Genomic DNA, 20,327 nt, shown 5'->3' on the forward strand with positions numbered 1-20,327 from the left:
CGGAGGGAATCCGTTAGCCATAGCTTCCGGATACGGAGCTTCGGCGCCATCTCCTTCTCGCGCGTCAAGGTCAGGGGTGACCCTTTTAGCCCCCGTGGTGCGCGCCTAGAGCGCTAGACGAGGACAAGACCACTCCTTGCTATCTCTCTCCTCGCGTCATGCTGCTCGCGATGGAAGGAAGCCACCCGTTTCAAGTCGGAGGGAAAAGAACAAAAAGGCCGAGAGTTACGACTACACCCACCCACAGTGAGCGCGGCGGCGCGTTCTCACGCCCCCGGTAGAGACAGACACGTAACTGGGCCCAGAGCCTACGGCCTTCGGCGGGAGAAGGTTGTAACCTAGAAGGGCCGCAGTGAGACCAAGAGCGACGGAGCGGGGGACCCCCAGAGTGCCGCTTGCTCTGCGTGCGGCTGTGCCCGCCTTCTTTTTACAACGACCTCAATTGTGGCGTGTCGAGTATGTGTGCGTTTGTGGCCCCCGAGAAGGTGGTATGGGTCGATCTAGATTCGCCGCAGAGACCAGGTTCACCTCCTTCCGCTTGACCCTCGCGGCTCTTTTTTTTTTCTTTTTCTTTTTTACAACGCGGCTTATACAGGTGTTGTTCGGCAGCCACTGCCTACGATGCCGGCCCCTTCTGGGGGACGCAACCAGAACTGGGCTATCGGCCGAATGTCACCGTGCCGGAAACCGCTGTGGGCTTCGTAGGATCGGGGGCCTACAGCGGACGAGGCACATACATGTGACGGAGCGGCCGACACCTGTTTGATAAATGTCGCTCATTGCAAATCCATCGTTGCGCTTTTGGCTCGACTGAAGGTTTTTGCGTTCTGCGTGCGCCTGGTCACCATGCTAACTACTACTCGTAGCTGCGCAACATAGTACCTGCGTTGTTTGGGATCTGTCGGACCGCGGACTACCTGCAGTTACTATGTAGGTAGTGAATGCTGTGACAAGCACTCTCAAGGTCAGTAAATAAATGCCATTACTTTTAAGAGTGCAGACCCTTAATGCATATCGACTGACATTAAGTAATTTATGAAAAGAAGGCGCAGTGCGTCTTACCAAGGCGCCTTCGGGCTCAATTTCGGTCCGAGATGGAAATAAGGGAAGCTGTGAGGGTGGAAAAAAACAACTCCAATGCTGAAGCGGAACGCCAGCAGAAAGGCCCTGCGCGTAATAGGCTCACCGAAACTTTTTTTTTGACGGGGCAGGTAAGGAAAGCTTCACTTTAATAGTCCACCAGGACCACTGAAAATTAGAATTATATATTTGTGGGTACCTATTTAATAAGTATAGATTGTATAGTGTAATAAGTAAGGTAAACCTTGGTAAGGCGAACTGCGCCTTCTTATCATAAATTAATTAATGTCAGTTGATATGCATTAAGAGCCTGGGGTCCTGTAGTTCGGGTCGCGTAATAGAAACCTGGAGACTTACAAAGAGGGTTCAACTTAAATTGAGGATGACGCAGCGAGCGATGGAAAGGAAAATGATAGGTGTAACCTTAAGAGACAGGAAGAGAGCAGAGTGGGTCAGGGAACAAACGGGGGTTAAGGATATCATAGTTGAAATTAAGAAGAAGAAATGGATATGGGCCGGCCACGTAGCACGTCGGCAGGATAACCGTTGGTCATTAAGGGTAACTGACTGGATTCCAAGAGAGGGCAAACGCGTGAGGGGAAGACAAAAAATTAGGTGGGTAGATGAGATTAAGAAGTTTGTAGGTATAACGTGGCAACAGAAAGCACAGGACCGGGTTGATTGGCGGAACATGGGAGAGGCCTTTGCCCTGCAGTGGGCGTAGACAGGCTGATGATGATGATGATGATGATGAATAAAAAATAGACCCCTGTATAACGTTAAGAGTCCGCAGTCCGATGAATCCCCAATGGCGTATACTGCAACAACAATCCGCCGCGCCGGGTAAACTTAGCTTTTTGAGTAGGCAAATGAATTTAAAACAATCTCTACTTATTAAATAGGTACCCGCAGATATGTAATGCTAATTTTCAGTGGTCCTGGTGGATTATTAAAGTGAAGCTTTCTTTGCCTACCCCGTCGGGGGGGGGGGGGGGGGCAGTTTTGCGTTTCTCGGAATCTCGCTGGATATTAATAGATGTTACTGATCAAGTTGGTTCATATCTGCAGATTTGACAAGCACACAGCTCATGCAGGACAGAAGGAATGTATAACGAAAGGAATCAGGCGCAAAAGAGACGAACACAAGAAGTGACATGGACGAAGGCGTTCGTCCATGTCACTTCTTGTGTTCGTCTCTTTTGCGCCTGACTCCTTTCGTTAAACATACACCAACTAGCCCAGCAAAAGGTTCTGCTAGAAGGAATGTAAACACAAGGCGAGCCCTAACGCGTAATGAAAGTTTATTTACAGCAAACAGCGTACATATAAGGAAACAAGATGATTGCGAAGAGGTAAACATGGTTGTTAAAGGGATTGTGGGCGAAACCATTAGCCCAGGGCACCTATGACATTCCCTGTAGCTTCCCACACCTTTTGGATTAAAGACCGGTGGGCCTCGAAGACCGCACCGCTAGTAACAGGCGAGAAACTGTATTACAATGTTTTCAGCTAAGTCTGACCAAGCTTTAAAAGCTCTACATGTGCGTTGCGAGAATGCATTCAACGTAGTACTCTTCTAGTACGTAGTACGTAGAACGTAGTACGTAGTCTCTTCGACAACTTAGGATACTTTTACTTTGAGTAAAGGCGTATCGTTAACAATATTTAATTAACCACCTTTTAAATAACGTTTAAACGCATAATATTCAATGTAGTAATAGAGCTTAAATATATAAACTATTTCTTCTCGTGACGATAAATACTGTGGTTTTAATTTTCCCGGGTTGCAAGAAGTTCGCCAAATTTTCAAAACTACCACGTGACTGGGATTTTGTGCGCAGTGGCAATGCCGCCAAACATGCTATGAGAACGAATGACCTATATCATACGCGGACTGATAGCATGGATGCGTGCATAGAGCGACGGTGTTGCATCGAATGCAACGAACTAGGCTCCCACGTTTGGCGAGATATCGTCTCTGTTGTAGCAATGAATCAAATCGTGCTATGGGATACGCGATAAATAACGCATGTCTAAGCTATGTCTGCGTTCTCGCTGCCGACCGCGTAGAGGGCGAGGAGGTTGTACCGACGGATGGCGATTTACCGGAGGCGACGGATGTAGCTGATCAAGTTTCGCTGGCGGCCTGTTCATGCCTTCTGTCTGCGTGTTGCATCGATTGTTGATTGGCACCATCTGCGCTCAAACGCCATGTAACGTGGTACTTTGTCAAATCTCGCGCAGATTTGCGTGCGGCCCACGCAAATTAAAATAAGGTTGGCTATTATCATGAAAATAAGTTATTTGGATACTTGCTAACAGTCTCATCAACTTCTCTAATGAAAGTTATGCGTTTTAAAGCAATACTTCTAAAAGTATTGCTCGTACTGCTGTTACGAGTAATTAGACAATAAGATATGGTCACGACTAAAAGATGGCATCAACACAATAGAAGACAACGAAGTGGGGAGCACGAGCAGCAACCACCGTTCCTCTGAGGCATCCTGACACAATGATTTTTGGTCATTTGGGAGGTTATGCAACATGGTCTAGGCTAAAAGTGGAATTCATTAAAAAATAACTCTTCATTCTAATTGACACTGTAAGCTCTATTAGAACTTAAAATTTCCAGACTATATGATCCGCCCGACTCTTGGCCGATCCCCCTGCGTGGGTAAGTGCCAATCATCCCAGGAGCATCATCATCAAGACGAGATTGGAGCGTCTGTTCTTGTGATCTCAAAATACAGACCTCGTCTTTCCTTGTCGCACCGTGATCATGTGTCTTGTTCTTTCCGGCTGTGAAAATATCATAAAACACGTACAGGTAACGCCGTCTCCTCAATGTCTTCAATACACGTAGACCTCTCATGAAATTTCTCATGCTATTCAAGAATTTCTTTTAACCTTAACTCCCAGTTACGCAGTTCCAGTGGACATGCTCTGTCTGCTGTTGGAGGCCGTGTTTTATAAAGAATTTTTGTGGATTCCGAAGGCACAGGGTGATGCCACGAAATTGAAGATGTTGTGGTCAGCGGTGGCGTTCTGTAGCGTCCAGCAGTAGGGTGCCTCGATGCCAGGGCCGCTGGCATCGAGGGCCGGGGAGGGCCCTGGGGGCCCGGGTCCGCCCCCCCTCGAAATTTTTGTGAAGCATGTGTTTTTACCAAAAATAAATAATAAAAATAGGTGTTTTTCTCAAAGTCAAGGTTTTCAGCAAGTGCCCCCCCCCCCTGAAAAAATTCCTGGCTACGGGCCTGTCGCACACTATGTCGGTTTCCATAACATCACTTTTCTTTTTCTGATCGAATAATTTAAGGCTTCATCAAAATATAACCAAATGCGAAACGACAATAGTGAGAAATAAGCTATGCACTTAGTCTAGAAAAAGTCATAATAAAGCGCCACGTGTAAACGCCTTGCCGGCATGTGGGGAAATTTTAATAATGTAATCAACTGTACTAGGCTCTAATTTTTGGGGGCTCATAATGAACATATAGAGTCCTAATGGCATGAAAATTCTATGGTATCTCTCTTTGAATAGGGTAATTTTTCTTTTTTTTTTTTTGCATTCTTTCCCCTTTGGGTCGAGCACCTCTGACTATCGAGTCGGTGCTACTGCAGCACAAGGCAAGCGTATAAGCGAATTAAAAAAAAAAAAAGGAAGACATCGCTGCAGTGACGATGTCAGTCGCTGTACTTTGTTTCGTTCATTATAGGAACACACACAGCTTTTGTGCGCTTATAAAGATAGTTTGTGAAGAAGAACGAGTCAAAGTAGATTTCTAACACAAACTCAAGAGGCTTCTGGTATTGCGGAGGCCATATATAAATGTACGTCTGAAGTGCTCATCACAGTGGCAAAGCGTAAAGTAATGCAGAATGTGATAAACAACTGTCTGGCACTAGTTCCCACCATTACCGGGCGCAAATCTATCTATCTATCTATCTATCTATCTATCTATCTATCTATCTATCTATCTATCTATCTATCTATCTATCTATCTATCTATCTATCTATCTATCTATCTATCTATCTATCTATCTATCTATCTATCTATCTATCTATCTATCTATCTATCTATCTATCTATCTATCTATCTATCTATCTATCTATCTATCTATCTATCTATCTATCTATCTATCTATCTATCTATCTATCTATCTATCTATCTATCTATCTATCTATCTAATCGTTCATCGTCTTTTTCGCTCGATAAACTGATGAGTATGTACGATTCGGGGAACCATAGCGTGTCATGGACGCGATAGAGCACTGGCGTCGATCACCATCCTGCTATGTGATGTTCCTTTCTGCGCTACATCTGAAATATAAATGACGTTGTCCCCGACATTTACAAAAATAAATAAATAAATAAATAAATAAATAAATAAATAAATAAATAGAGAAGCTAGGTAGAGATTGCGTACATTTATTCCATTCTCGGTGCGTTTTGTTTCCGGGCGTCTGCGTGTTACAAAACGCAGCCAGGGCGAGAGGTCGGGTGAAGAGCGAGCTGAAGGCATAAAATATTGAGTGCAGGTAACCTGCAGCCTGAGGCGAGCGGCCGTACTTGAATCCCCTGACCGGGCGCGACGAGCCTCTCCTACGTGGTCTCTTCCAGCTGTCTCACTCTCTCCCTTGCCGGCGACAGCAGCCGAAGCGATGGCTCGAATAATACCTTTTATTCCCCATTCCGCAGAGTTCTGGCAGTACTGCACCCCACTCGGAGCTCTCAGCTCAGAACCCGCGGCGCCGGCCCGTCGCCCAATACTGTGAACAGAAAACGGCGAGGGAACAACAGGAAAAGAGATGAATAGGAGAAAAACGATAACCGAAGGCGCCGTCGCCGCCCCGCCTGCACCATCACCTGCTCTTCCTCATCCCGCTCGCGCCCTGTCTCGTCGCCAGCACGCTTCTCTGCTGTGCGCCCTGTGCGCTTTCCTCTCGACGCTAGAGAGCGCACAGCGCGTGCGCGTGGAGAAAGAAAGAAAGAAAACGCCCGCAGCGCGCCCACCCTGCGTGCGGCGTCGGCTGGAACGACGGGCCGGTCCGATAGGGGTTTCCTTTGACGTGAGATACTCTACTCCGCCCAGCGTTCCCGATCACCGCCGCGGCCGACCTTCTCTCCTTCGTCGGGCGTTCTCTCTTTCCCACGATCCGAAACTGAAAGTAAAATGTTTCTGCACCGGTCCCCGGCGGCGGCGCGGGAACCACAGAGCCATTCGCAGAGTAACGGTCTCGCCGCGAGCATCGTCGCGTGCGTCCTCCGCTCCTCCCGGTCGTCGTCGCGTTGACGGCGTGCTGTCCTCGGGCTCTCTGGTGATGCGCACGATCACGTGCTGCCTGCTGTGACGCGACACCCCTGCAGCACGCGCGCGAGCTTACGTGAGGCGCCCCGGCCGCCCACTGCGGTGACCTGCGCGCGCGCGCGCCGCCGGACTTTCCCCGCAGCAAGTTGTCACCGGCTCGGACGCATCTTCGGCGCATCTCTCCCGTACTCTCGAGTGATTAGCACGCTTTATATAGCCTTCGCCGGCGGCTTTGTTTTTGCGCTGATGAACTCGATAGCGGCAGTAACAGAGAGGGCCTGATAAGAGCGGAGTCACTTGTGTTGCGTAAACCACTGTCCTTGTTTTTCACGGCGACCGCTTTAGCGTGCGACCTGCACCTCCACTCGCACATCACCGGGCCCCCCCGTCGCGAGCCAGCTCTACTACCAGTTTCCAAGTTCTTTCGATGTGCCAGAGTGTCCACTGCTTGTTTGGAGTCTACATCGGACTGTGTTTCCTTTGACCCCATGGAAATTTTCGGCTAAACAACACCGAAGATTATGGCTGCTGAAGCGGTATGTATGTACTGCGTCCATTACCGTTGACATCCTGTAATCGCGCTATGTTGGCCTCGACATACTAGAACAAAGCAAAAGGAAACGTTTCAATGATCCCTTTGTTTTGTTCTATTGCTGGTGGACCTTGCTGTATCACGTTTAATAAGCGCGGCGGATTCGAAACAGAATGATGGTGGAAACATTCTCATTATTTCCGTATGTAGCTGTGACAGTGTGTGTGTGACTAAGAATTTCGTCATTTTTGCAGCATCGAGTGTAGAATTGTTTCGTACTTGTGCACGCCAAGGAACGGCTGATCGCAAGGCCTGTGTTAGATCTACGTTTACCTTCACTGTTTCTTTCAGTGCGGAATTATGATCGGCGTCAAAGCTGTTCAAAAGGTCAAAACTTTTGAGCGAACGCTTTGTATTTGTCGTATATCCTAACTTTTCTTTCTTTTGCTTTTAGTTTTGCTTATTGTATTATTGTAACTTCATTGTACTCCGAACGTCTTAATCAAGTTTCTTCGGACTTGGTTAGATAAAAAAAAAGGCAACACTCAGAATTCACGCTGCCAAGATCTTGCGGGATGGCAAAATGAAAATAAAACGGCATTGTCGCTCAGAACGTCTTGTAACCATTTCCGGTTTACGCTTCTGGAAATCTTTTTTCATATTTGCTAGGTAGATTAATGTAAACAGATAAGTTAAGACGGTTTAGTGCCCTTCGTACCGCTCAAAGAATTCGCATCAAGATAGCATATAAGCATAAGCTCTAAGGCTAACTTGTACGCAGTGTCATCGATCATGAGATCCCTGCATTTTGGGCGCCTTCCGCTTAAGATTGACAGCGACGGAGAAATTTCTGTCACTGAAGTTGGGACACTCCAGAAGTACTTGAATAGTAGTGCATTCTGAAGAAAGTAGCTACGAATTCTGGCGAGGGGAAAGAAGTAGCGCATATACGACTTTAGTGGGCAAGAAGGAAACAAAAGAGGGAGAAGAGTAATTTGGTGGCACTTTCATAAAGGCCTGTTCTTATGTACATTATTAAAATTTCATAGACATCTTGGAACCGCAGTGGTCTTGCTCGTCTGCGATGTGTAATGCTACAAAAGCATTGATATGCATCTAAAGATTTTGTCTGCGATGTGTAATGCTACAATAGCATTGATATGCATCTAAAGATGCACCCACCTGCATGGCCGCTTGTGACGAACTGGACGATAAACGCTTTCTTGTGTGCATGTGTATGTGCGGATTGCGAACTTCTCTCCGCCTCTTCACCTTTGTCCCCTTTGCGCAGTGCAGGGTAGCCAACACAATTCATCTTGACTAACCTCTCGGTATTTCCCTTTTGGTTTGTTCTTTTTATGTACGCCTCTTTACACCCATGATTTCTTCACGCCTCTGAGCACACTACAAAGACAACCGCCACAACGTTAGCTTTACATTCTTTCATCGTCGGTGATTCAATGCACGCTGATACTTTGCATTCTAATGCGTGTGTGTGTCGGGGAGTGGAGGGAGGGGTGCCCGGGCAAACGTGTAAGGTGAGGGGGTATGAGATTGGCGGGCAACATAAAATAAATGGAACGGGCTTGACTTCTTGGACATCAACCCTTGCAACTTGGCTTCGTGGTAGAGAACGAAAGGCTATTCAGTTTAGGTTGATGTCCGAAGGTAATCGTGCTCTTCTACAACTAGTCGTCACCTATTTCTTCCTCGTGACTCCAATAAGACATTATTTATGGAGAAGATTGTATCGCTAAACTGTTAGTACATTAGACGGTTTGCCTCTTCTTTGTTCTTGTTGCTTAATGTTTCACAAACCTGTAATTCAGTCAGCACACAATGTGCATGTAATCACAAGAAGCGAACAACGCAGAAAGTATCTGGGACGCGCGCATTGTTCAAGTTCGGCGAGCACTTGAAGTCGTCAAGGCGACATTCATTTTTGTCTATTAAGCACGAAACCAGATACGTCACTTAATCATTTAAGACATAAATGGACCTTAATTCCCGATCCATTGCCTAACGATCCGGTTGCTGCAGAAATTAAAGTCGTGGCGCTGCAGCTTTTGCAGGCACTCGAGTGGCCTTAATTGTATTCGGACAATGTGTACACATTGCGAGCGCGTCATATCAAAACTCTTCTGCTGGCTTCGGTACTACTTCGTGCTCGCACCACCTGCATTGTTCAAACAGGGGCCTTCCATCACTCCGCGCACTCGAAAAAGAAAAACGACGAAGAAGAAAAAAGATCGCGGAGAGAATGTGAGGAAGGCAGCCTCGAAGAGCGCCGCTGATTATTGTTTTCATACGTGCGCGGAGGCCTGCGCTATTGTCTCTCGCTAATCGTCGGCTCTAAAGCGCCGAAGAGCGCTTTTCCTTCCGCTATCCGCGCGGCGCGATTTTCGCCATGGGAAAGGAAAGAGGTGGGCGGTGCGAATAAAGCAGTGATCGTTTTGTTTTAATCTGCGCCCTCATCACGTAATGGCGGCTCGGGGCGTGCACCCGCGGACCGCGCGCGTAATTCGCGCACGCGTTGGTTCGCTCGTGATTGAGGCGCGCCGCCGTTGTATACAGGGGCGAGCAAGGGCGGGGGTGGCGGCGGCGGTCGGCGCCGACCGGAAGCCACTGCGCGGTGCGAGCAAACCGCCAGGCGCGGAGGAGAAACCCTGAGTCGGGCCCGCCGAGAGCCCTGCTGATGCGACAGACAAAAAACAACGCGAGTTTTCCGGCGGCCAACAGCCTCCACCGCAGCCAAAAAGAAGAGAGGATGGCCCACTTGAAATATGAATGGCCGATCCCCGGAGCCTCCCTTGGATGCAGCCTGTCATGAGGTGGCTGGGGAGGGTGCCGGCCGAAGCGTAGGCGTCTACCCTGTTTGCGCCGGGCAGCGCATTGCCCCGCGCTGCTTCCTGCATGTGTTCTCCACAGTGTACTGAGGAGGCTGCTCCGCGATGGCAACCGCCACACATGTAGCCTTCCATCGACAGCAAGTGACCCATTTGAGCCGCGGCCTCTTCGTGGATTGCCTCGTGACGCGGGCAGCATGCCGATGAGCGAGTCGGCGAGGGTGTCAGATTTACCCTGCCTCGACCTTAACTTTCGGAAGCCATGTCATCGATCAGGTTCTTGGGCACGCTCGGTCATGGATGCCCACGCTGTGCCACTCTTGAAAGTTCAAGGCAACGTGGGTGTGTGAATTCGGTCTGCTGGCAAAGGGGAAACGCAGAACGCTGTTTGCATGCTATTTCGCACCTTTGTTTCTCCCCCTTCTTTTGTTTTGTTTTGCAGTAAAAAAGGAATCTGAAGCCAACAATAGGCACATGCCGTACCCTCTCTCTCTTCTCCCACTCTCTCTTTTAGCCAGCAGAATTGCGAGAAACTTGTTTTTGATTACCTTTGAAAGAGGCAGCATGCGTCTAACTTAATGCTCTTGTTTTCATTCCATGTGATGGCTTCCAGGATGCCCGCTGCCGAGATAATATCTGTCCCCTGTTTTTTCTTTTTGTTTTTATACGCTTACCAGACGCGGCCGTGCGCGCCCTTCTTAAGCACCTACCCACTTCCGCTCTTTTATCAGCTGCGGGCACTCTGTCGCTCGGCCATATAAGCTACACAGTCTACCACGCCGTTCTTCTGACCTGCAACATGTTGACGCTTTAGCTTCCGGCTCCCAAAATTCACCGGTAAAATGTCACTCGCGCTTCTTACCCGGAACCGAATAAATAAATAAAACTGAACACCTAACGTATAGGTCTGTTCGCTTTGCTCTTTTTCCCAACGTTAGCCCTGTCAACGGCCGAGTGCAATGACGTCTCGCAGCTGCAGTTGTATAAGAAACCTCTCCTTGTTATAATGAGAACTAACAGTCTCATTGTCTGTTAGTTCTCATTATTATTGTGTATAACAAAGAAAAACGAGCCCTTGAAATTAACACTTGTTTCCTTCTCTCCTTGTTATGTACTATCGCGCACGCGCTTACGAGCTCTCCTGCCTCAAGGAGCTTTTGGAGGAAAAACAGTAAAGAGGTGAGGCGACTCGTTTTGTCTGTCACGATCCATCACTCGCTTTCTCTTGCGCAATCTCGCAGTCGCTATCTCGCATCGCCGTCTACCACTTTCGCTCCGTTCCACTCAATCTTTTCGTGTTCCTCCTTCGCGCACCTGTAGTAGCGTGACTCGATGAACGCATGCTCGGTTTCTTGCACTGCCGATTGTGGACTCTGCTCACGACACACCAAGACAGGCCTCATACACCGCTCGTTTCGTTTCTTACCCTGCGATACACGAACCAAAGAACAGCGCGAACCTGTTATAGCACGTGACGCTCGGGTTATACGAGGAAAACGAAGAAAAATGAAGAAACGACTCACGAAACGCAATTCTAGGCAGCATTTAACAATAACAGAACTCGCTGAACAACGTGTCAATTAATCGAGGTCTTCCTCATACACTAAGAAGCCACAGCGCTGGTTTGGCCCTTCTCTATTCGAAATGAGATCATCCCGTCATACGAATGACTGTATATATTGCTAAGGCGTCCAGTGTTTGCTTGCCAGATAGTTCCTGTAGTTCCGGAGCCTGACCGCTGCTACACAGAGCACAATTAAAGCCGTGCTGCAGACTGATCTATTAGACTCACCGTCTCGTATAAACGCGAGAATAAGCGAAACCTCCTTTCACATTACGCGCGGCGCCTACGAGAGGCATTTCAAGCACTCCTCTCCAGTTCAAGTGCAGAGAAGCAATTATTGAACGGACCAGACTATATACTCGAAATGCAGTACTCACGGATTGAAAAAGGACAATTTAGGGCTAAGTAACACACATACTTTCGTTTCCACCGTCGTCAGTTCGGGTAATAGCAGCGTAACTTCGATTCTAACGCATAGATCAGAGCCAACATTAACTTTAGAGACCAGATTTGTCGCGACATGACGTGCTTATCTCGAATAATTGCGCGTACCAGTCGTTATACTGAAAAAAAAAGGAACGCATTTCCACGAAGTGAATGATGACCAGTGGGCGAAGTTAGGTCCTAAGGTCCATAATGTCTACGTTGTAGTCGCCGACTAGTATAAAGGGTTTGTGCTTGTAGGAGCTTTATATTGTTCTGTCACAATTATGATTGATATTAGTGTACTTTCAACCTTTTTTTGTGTCTCACATATGTTACCCGAGCGTTGCCCCATATAATGTAAACTGAGTGACATAAAGTGACATAAAGAGTCGAAGACAAAGCTCGGTCCTAAGGGCCATAATGTGTACGTTGAAGTCGCCGACTAGTATAAAGGGTTTGGGCTTGTAGGTGTGTTATATTGTTCTGTCACAATTATGATTGTTGTTCGTCTCTTGTAAACCTTTTTTTTTATTCACATACACACGTTTCGACTATAGCAACGGTTTTCTAACCACATGACAGGGGACAGTGAGCGTCGACGACAAAGCCAGGTCCTAAGGTCCATAATGTCTACGTTGAAACCGCCGACTAGTATAAAGAGTTTGTGCTTCTAGGTGTTTTATATTCTTCTGTCACAGTTATGATTGATATTCGTCTATTGTTAAACCTTTTTTAGGCGATTTTGCACGGTGCTGTGCCGTGAGCACGGACACCACACAACAGACAAGCCTAAACCCTAAGGTGCTTCGCCCCTAAAAGTTGATGTCGCGTTTGAATCCGTGAGTACTGTCGGCACAGAACTGTCGGCAGGGGCGTAGCCAGAAATTTTTTTCGGGGGGGGGGGGGGGGGGGTCAACCATACTTTATGTATGTTCGTGTGTGCGTTTGTATGTGCGCGTGTATATATACGCAAGCAAAACTGAAAAAATTCGAGGGAGCGTTTGAACCCCCCCAATCCCCCCCCCCTGGCTACGCCCCTGACTGTCGGCACAGAACTCGTTTAATCCCCCTTTCAGTTTTGCCATTTCCATATGCTGTCTTCCTGTTCCTTCCGAGCCTTAAATGCACCGTGCTGGCTCCGTAGTAGACACGTCGATATTTCCTCCTTTGCCGACCAACAGGTCAGCGGTTCGAATCTCCCTACATGTCCGCAGGTATCCGAAACGTGTCGCCGTTTGACTTCTCGTTCCACAGCGACAAGACAGTCTGTCTAAAAAACACCGCATCTCCACTAATGTGAATCATGACGAGTGGCGAAGCACTGGGTATCGTACCGGTATGTCCATAAAGGTGGGAGTATCTGTATACGACTATTGGTTTAACACTTGTCCTCTATGCGTGCAGGAGAATTTTGTTGTACTCAGTGTTGGCGGTAACGCGTTACTTCGTCGGTAATTTAGTAACGTACTCGTTGCCATATCGCATAGAGTTTCTTACAAAAATACCTAGAGGGAAATCTGGCGCCACCGTCTATGCGAATTTCTTAAGGGGCGCCGTTGGAGCGCTGGGAATGACGGTATATGTGTCTGCGAGGCTTGTGTTGGCTGGCGTTGAGCGTGGCTTCGGCTCAAAAGCGGATACGACTGCGCAAATAAAGCTTCTCTAAAACAAAACTTATATGAGCGGATGCCATTTACGCGTATTATATTTTAAAATAAACGACCACTCACCTTGACGGCATAACCAAACGGTGAAAGAAAGAAACAGACGACAAACAGTGGCAGAGGGAACGCTGCCTTTGTCGTCTGCCTGCCAAGTTTAGCAGCCGTTGGTTACTTTTTACGCTTCGTAAAACTATACATCGACGCAGAAGTTTCCAATGTTTAATAAAAATCGTTTTTCTGCAATAATAAAAACAAATAGCTCACTACGTGCTCCTTCAGTAAGAAATCAACCATTTCGACGCAAGGAACGCGTTGAAGCCAGACGCGTCTTCGACGTGTCTGGGCTCTACATGAAGGATACGAATCCGAGTCAAGTTCGAAGCTCACATATCCCGGCGTTCCCGTGCGTCCAACAGCTCGCAGCGCCACTTTTCCCTCTAGGTAAGTGTAGGAAACTCTATGCCATATCGGAATTGTAAGGGGTAACGTGCTTACGTTGATATTTTCGGTTACTAGTTACCTTTATTCCAATTATCCCGTGAGTTTCACTCAAAACTTCGTCTCGTATATGCGCCACATTCCCAAAGCTACCCTTTTGTCGCGGCGACGGACTGCTATCGGTCTGCCAGGCGTTTACACTAGGAGTATCATCTAATGCGTCCGTCGACCGTCTATTTACGTGTAGATGCGGAAGTATTTACTAAGAAGCGAGGCAAGATTTCCGACGACGGATTTGAAATAGAGCTGTTGCTTAAGTTCTAAAAGTTTTAGTTGTCAGAAAGTCGTCTCTGCATTACTGTAGCGCTGTTTATCGGTTTTCTTTTCAAAATAAAATTTGCTTCTATCCGTCAGCAACTACGGGTATACGTTTCTGGTTGAATTCCTGAGCGAGCGAGGCTGAGCTTGAACCCCTTCGCATGAATACTCGAAATTTCTTGCGCCAAATATACAGGTTTAGGGGCAAAAATAATTTGTTACATTTTGTCCCCCGAAGCTATGCAGTTCAAGCATTTCTTTATTGCTACGAAAACTGTGCATATATTTTGATAGTAGAAGTACGCCGTCATAATAACTAAGTTTGTTGAGAGATCAGTGATTTTTTTCTTTCTCGAGAGCGTTGATGATGAAATATTATTTTCTGTTTAATGTCACTTCGATAAATGGCGTTACCATGTGTCACAAAGTTATAAGCCATCACATGCAATTTTACGGTTAACCTTAGGCGACTATAATATCGCTAACGTTCGGCACACTAGTGCAAAACATTCTCGTGTTATATCAGTATTTCAGCTAAAATCGTTGTTTGGCCTAAAATTATTACGTGAAATATAAATATGAGCTTTATTAAATTGTTATCCTGGGTTACTGTAGCGAAGGCGCACTGATGAAAATTTCTGAAAATGGAGTAACGGCAGAAGTAACGTGCGTTACTTTTTTTCTGTACCGCTAACGCCTTAGCTTTTTTTTGTACGTAGCGTAGGGCGGTAACGCGTTCCTTTTTTGTTAGCGTAACCAGTCACGCATTTAGTTACTTTTTTTTCGGTAACGCCTACAACAGTGCAAGAGGTACTTGACGGGTTGTTCAGTGTTGACAGGGATCGAAGGGCGGGAAAGATGGTACGAAGCGCAGAAAACCGACACAGCGTCCAAGTATACGTGTTCTTTTGTTTTTTGTTATTATTATTAAAACTAAACATGCGTGTATAACAGTGTTTTTAGCTGCAAAGCTGCTGGGAAAGGTTGAGGTACAAGCTTTCTTTCTTTTTGTTATCGGCATTTGCTATCTATCGAACCCTACAACGTTAAACGCGATGAAAATCGGCAAGAGCATGGTCTTCTCTGCCAGGCACGGATGTTCGGGCGTAAAGCCCTGGCCTCCAAGGGCAGTGGCGGTGCGTCTCACGGCATGGCGGGAGCGCTGCGGCGGTTCAATCGCTGCGCGCACTTGCCGCGCTCGGCGACCCCCCCCCCCCCCCCCCCCCCCCCCCCCCCCCAGCGGGACGGACAGCAGGGAAATCGTGGTGCGCGCACCTGCCTTTTCGCCGGAACGGCCACGACAGGGCATGACTCGGTGGCGAACAATCGCCGGGGGTGTTCCTTTCCGTCCGCAGGTGTTGTGCTCGGCTTTTGGGGCCGCGGAGGATCTCGCAGTGAAGCTGCGCCGGCGCGTCGTTATTGATGACGGCAAAACGACGCCGGAACATCGGCGCTCACGAGTATACATCGCGCTCTGCGGCGCGCTTCCGTCATTTGTGCGAAATAGGAGCGGGATGTGAGTAGAGTAGACCCTAGAAGCTGTGGCTCATACCCACATTGGGGGATTGGCCAAGAACCGGTTAGTTTTTAAAGGCAAATTTGAAATTGAAGTTCAAACTTTGTTTAATTAATACGGAAGAAGTATAAATGAATTAGAATTAAGATTCTAATAATAATAATAATAATAATAATAATAATAATAATAATATAGAATAGAATTGAAGAAAATAGAAATAAACATTTGGAAAAGTAGATTTTATAACCTAAACTTTTTGAACCTTTAGGCACTCCGCTTTGTCGGGCACAGTATAGTCATCTTCGTTTTCCGTGGACAACTGCGACTCGTTTTCATGTTTCCATTCGCGCGTGGTCTGTTGGCACTTATAACTGTTAGGTTAGTGCTTGAAATTCGTGTTTATCTTTATGCATTTTTTTGTTTTGCTTTGTTTTGTTTGCTGAGCGACAATGAGTATTGCCACTTGAAGCACCAACCTCTCTTTTGTCATCGTGTGAGTTTTCTTTTTTTTTTCTTCTTTTTAAAGCGCTAAAACAGATCGACACCCGTTACAGAGGAAAGGGACGAACGCCAGTCCCTTTCGTTAGCGCTTCCCTCCAGCGAAGACTTCGATTGCCATTAGAGCGAGATGAATGAAGGAAGTGGAGGAGTTGGAATTAAATGGGAGATGCAAGTTTACTTTGCTTCCTTTCACTTTTTAATGCTTGGAGCTTCTTGCATCCGAAATATGGATATGAGTATAGAATTTGCGACGAGCTTCATATTCTTATTGTGGAAAAGTCAGATAGCAGTTACATAAAAGTTACACACAAGAAGGGGCTTTACCCTGTTGCAATCCGATTCTTGAATGTCTATTGATTACATATAAATGGCTCAATTTAGAGTTTCTGATAACATTACTTGAACGTTCGACTGTGTTCATCCTTGTGCTGGCTTTAACGTGTACATGGAAGCTGGTTTATGCAGGAGTAGTACAGTAGCAGTTCCCGCTGGGCACACACACGCACGATAACAGGAAGGGGAGGACATATACAGGATGGGCGCTCTAACGTCTTATCTACATGTTCTCCCCTCTCTATGATCGTGTTTTGCGCAAAAGCTAATATTGAAATGCACGAACTATCCCAAGAGCAAGTATTACTATAACAAGACAATTTACCGCACATGGTCAAGGTAGCGCTACTTTCGTGCTGTCACGCTATGCGCCGCCTTTTCTTGCTTGCTTATATACCTCGTATGCACGGAAACATCGACACGTACTTTCAAGAGCCAGTGTAGTACCCTTATGTGGTGCGGAACTAGCAGTTGCCATTAGCAGCCACTACTGAAAACGAGTTTGCAGGCGGCTACTGCGCGAAGCACCCCGCCACTGTCGCTTCACTGCCCCGTGCACGCGTCCATCTCGGGGCTAAAATGACAGGTGAACGGACGCGCTAATTGGTCGCGTGCGCGGCGCGACCGGCTTCTTTGAGCACGCCTCGGTGCGGAACTGACAAATGCCACAGCTACGGCGCCAGTCTGGCAACGAGAGACTTAATTTGGGACGCGGAAGAGTGACTGCGCCTGCGTGGCGTCTGTCGTTTCCGCGCCGGCTGGTCAAGGTCGGTCTTGCGCCCCGAGCGCGGAGCCTCCGCGTGACGGCGCTGCCAGGGCACGTGGGCAGTGACGGCGCCCATGTAACACTTTCCCGAATTGATGTGCGCGCTGGCCTGACGACGACGGCCAGGGTGGCCGCTGCTCGAGCGGCGGACAGGTGTGGAATTACGAGGCCGGCTTGTGTAAGGAGCGCCGCGAATTTATGGCGCCCCTAATGCGCTTCACCGTCCGGAGCAACACAGTGAGGCTACATGACAGATAATTCAGCGAAAACAAGGTCTGTTTGAAAGTGCGCACCGAGTTTCGCCGAGTTCTTTCTTCTTTTTTTTTTTTCATTTACCCGACTGCAGTCTATCTCGCAGCAAACGCTTGCGACGACTGTTCTTCGCCGTACTGCAAACAATTCGTTGTGTTAGCCTCGACGTTCGTTCTGCATGTTTTGGATTGCGGCCAGCTCAAGTAGGGTAATTGGACACACACACACTCGGAGAAAGAGTAGCAGCTACAACCTGTGTTACCGTTCATACTAAGAGCAGCGTTCAATTTGACCAGATGGCAATGTGCCAGCCTACACAGCGTAACAGATTCCAGTGCGTATCAGAACAAGGAAATGGGGCGGATGGAGAAAGGCACACGGCGACATATGCAAAGTGCGTACCAGTGCAAAGGGTGGCACGTTCGTTCGATTCTTCTCGACACATTTATATCGTTATAAAGGAAACTGCTCGTAATAAGTTTTGTATCCTGGTTAACGATGCTTCCCGGTGTTGAGGTAGCCCGTATACTCTGCATACGAAAAGTCGACGACGAGAGGTATAGTGTACGAGAGACGTACGTGCGTGGGTGCTTTCCATGCGTGAAGCGTTTGCTGATGAGAGCTGCGTAATTAATGAAATCCTTAATGACGCACGTAATTGACCGCAATTGTTTTTCTATCGTGTTTCTTGTAATCGTTAAGCTGGCCGGCTTGTGTGCGGTGGCCGCTCTTGCAAAAAAGGCGCACCTGTATGCGTTGTAACGTCCGGGCGCTTACATGTGTGTCGTCGGAGCCGCTGTGCCGGAAACCCGAACTGCGCCTCCCAACCCGGCAGGCGCATTCCCGCGCTGCACTAGTGCGTGGGTCACGATGAGTCGCAGTGTGGGAGGCGAACGGCACTCTCCTCGGTTACAAAGTTACCCGGGCAGTGGTTAACCGATGGCGTCTCCTCGTCTCGCTCGAGTAACTGCGCCGCGCGATGCGGGCGCGAAAATAGGACCGAGTCGTGACTCTTCCCTCATTCTGGTCGGAGCTCAGGCTCAGTTCCAAGAACTTTCAGCTGCTCGTGGGAGGCCCCCCTTGTTCACCACGCGCAGTATATACCCAACTCGCGTGTCTGGTGCATGCACTCTTGGTCTCCTTGCTGGTTTGCTTTGTTTCGAGCCATGAAAGAGCGGCATGCCGGTCGTAGTGGAACGGCTCCAGCGCTCGCCGCTGCTGAATTACATTTTTGAGTGCAGGGTGAAACGGGCGCTGATGAGGGGCCCCTCTTGTGCCTAGCGACGTACACAGCTGTCCTCTGTAGAGACGCCGACCGAGTGGCTGTTGCGTGCAGCTCGATTTGATTTTGTGCAACACGCGTGCACGTGGTGTGCTTACGTAAAGTCGGGCGATGACAACGGTGAACTATAGGCAAATAAACAAAGCCTGCTATGCTAATGCGATCGTGTGCTCGACCACGAAGCAAGCGCGCCGCATAGAGGCGTCTACGTGCGCTTGTCCTGCAAGCCAAGAGGCATTAGGACGGAACGGAGAACAAGCCGGTTGCTTTCATCTGAAGCGTGGGAAGTGCGGCCAGGTATACGCCAGCCTGCACTGAAGATGCACTTCCTAGTTGTATAGCCTGCTTTTCGCGGTCGCGGGAATTGCATTCAGAGGATCATTTTCATGCACCGCGTTCACTGAAAAGCTCGCAGACCGGTCTGGATGTCCTTGGCCTTATTATATACCTCATAAGGAACGCATAATATTGCAAAACGTGCACGGAAGTCTGTATGAGATCCGTACACGGCCATCTCGGTCGACAGGCGTGCGTGTTAACACAGGTTAAGCGCGTCTTTCTTTTATAGACGAAACCTGCTACGTTATGCTCCTCCGCGAACAAGTGCAGTTTAGTCAAACGCTGGAAAACGCGACCTACGTGCCTCCGGGCCATCGTACTTGACTAGTGGTTTATTTGCTTTTTAACGCGGACTTCGACGTATCTTTCTTTGCGTATTGTTCGACATCCTGGTCTTGTTCACATCGATTTTTGGAGCATGCAGCACTAATTGTCCGCAGTTCACACCGTCAACAAACCGCAGTAAAAATGAAAGTTTTCAAAGAAACAGACAGACGAGCAAATATATGCATTATATGCGATGCAGTCGAGGCAGAATCGTGCTTGCTCGTAACCTCTCGTCGATCTCAGAAAATGCGCCAATATGCGTGCCGCAGAGTCTTCCGTATCCCGCGCTTTACGCGTTAGCCTCGCAAGAGAACGAGCGACATAGGTGGCGGATCTAACTTGTTTCGTGCTGCATTAATGCAGCAACAGTTACCGACATTTTGCTTGCTTTTCCATTTTTTTTTTCTTCTGTGCTGTGTAGCGGCAGGTGCGTTCGGCGAGTTGTTTGCGCAGCGAATAAGCGGCCGCATCGCAAGCGCGACGGGTCGTCTGGCGACTCTAGCTGCAGCTGCCTGCCTCTCTCTGCGTTCAGCGTGGAACTTGGCAACGGCAGAGCGGCGCGGCGCCGGATCGGTTCTGAGCGCGCGCCGCGGCGAGGCCTTGGCGGCGGCTTCATGTCCTCGGCGTCTTATCTCGCGCGACGCCGTTAGCTGGGCGCTCACGGCCCGCCCAGCCCTTGCACTTACTACTCGACCCTTCATGCATCCCAACCCGGGCGTAACTCACGCGTCTTTGGCTTTTGCGACGCGCTGTATAGTGGGTGCTGCCAAGATAAGCGGCTAGAAGAAGCGCTCCAGCGCAGGCCAGCATATGCTCATCAGTGGTACCACCCG

At 48.3% G+C, this 20,327-nt stretch overlaps 1 protein-coding gene across 2 annotated transcripts in view; it reads left to right on the forward strand.

Annotated features, from left to right (window-relative positions):
* The window catches only part of LOC119377905 (puratrophin-1), a 449,908-nt gene that overhangs the window by 49,929 nt on the left and 379,652 nt on the right, over positions 1–20,327 (forward strand). Inside the window, exon 1 of one of the 2 annotated variants that reach the window (XM_037647199.2) lies at positions 6,306–6,926. The exons of the other annotated variant lie outside the window; for it this stretch is intronic. Coding sequence (XP_037503127.1) covers positions 6,912–6,926 — 15 coding nt within the window. The 5' untranslated portion in view covers positions 6,306–6,911. Of the gene's footprint in view, positions 1–6,305; positions 6,927–20,327 lie in introns of those variants that run through there. 2 annotated transcript variants of the gene reach the window in all.

Source organism: Rhipicephalus sanguineus, chromosome 1, assembly GCF_013339695.2.
Source record: "Rhipicephalus sanguineus isolate Rsan-2018 chromosome 1, BIME_Rsan_1.4, whole genome shotgun sequence".
In the NCBI taxonomy this organism is placed as follows: Eukaryota; Metazoa; Arthropoda; class Arachnida; order Ixodida; family Ixodidae; genus Rhipicephalus; species Rhipicephalus sanguineus.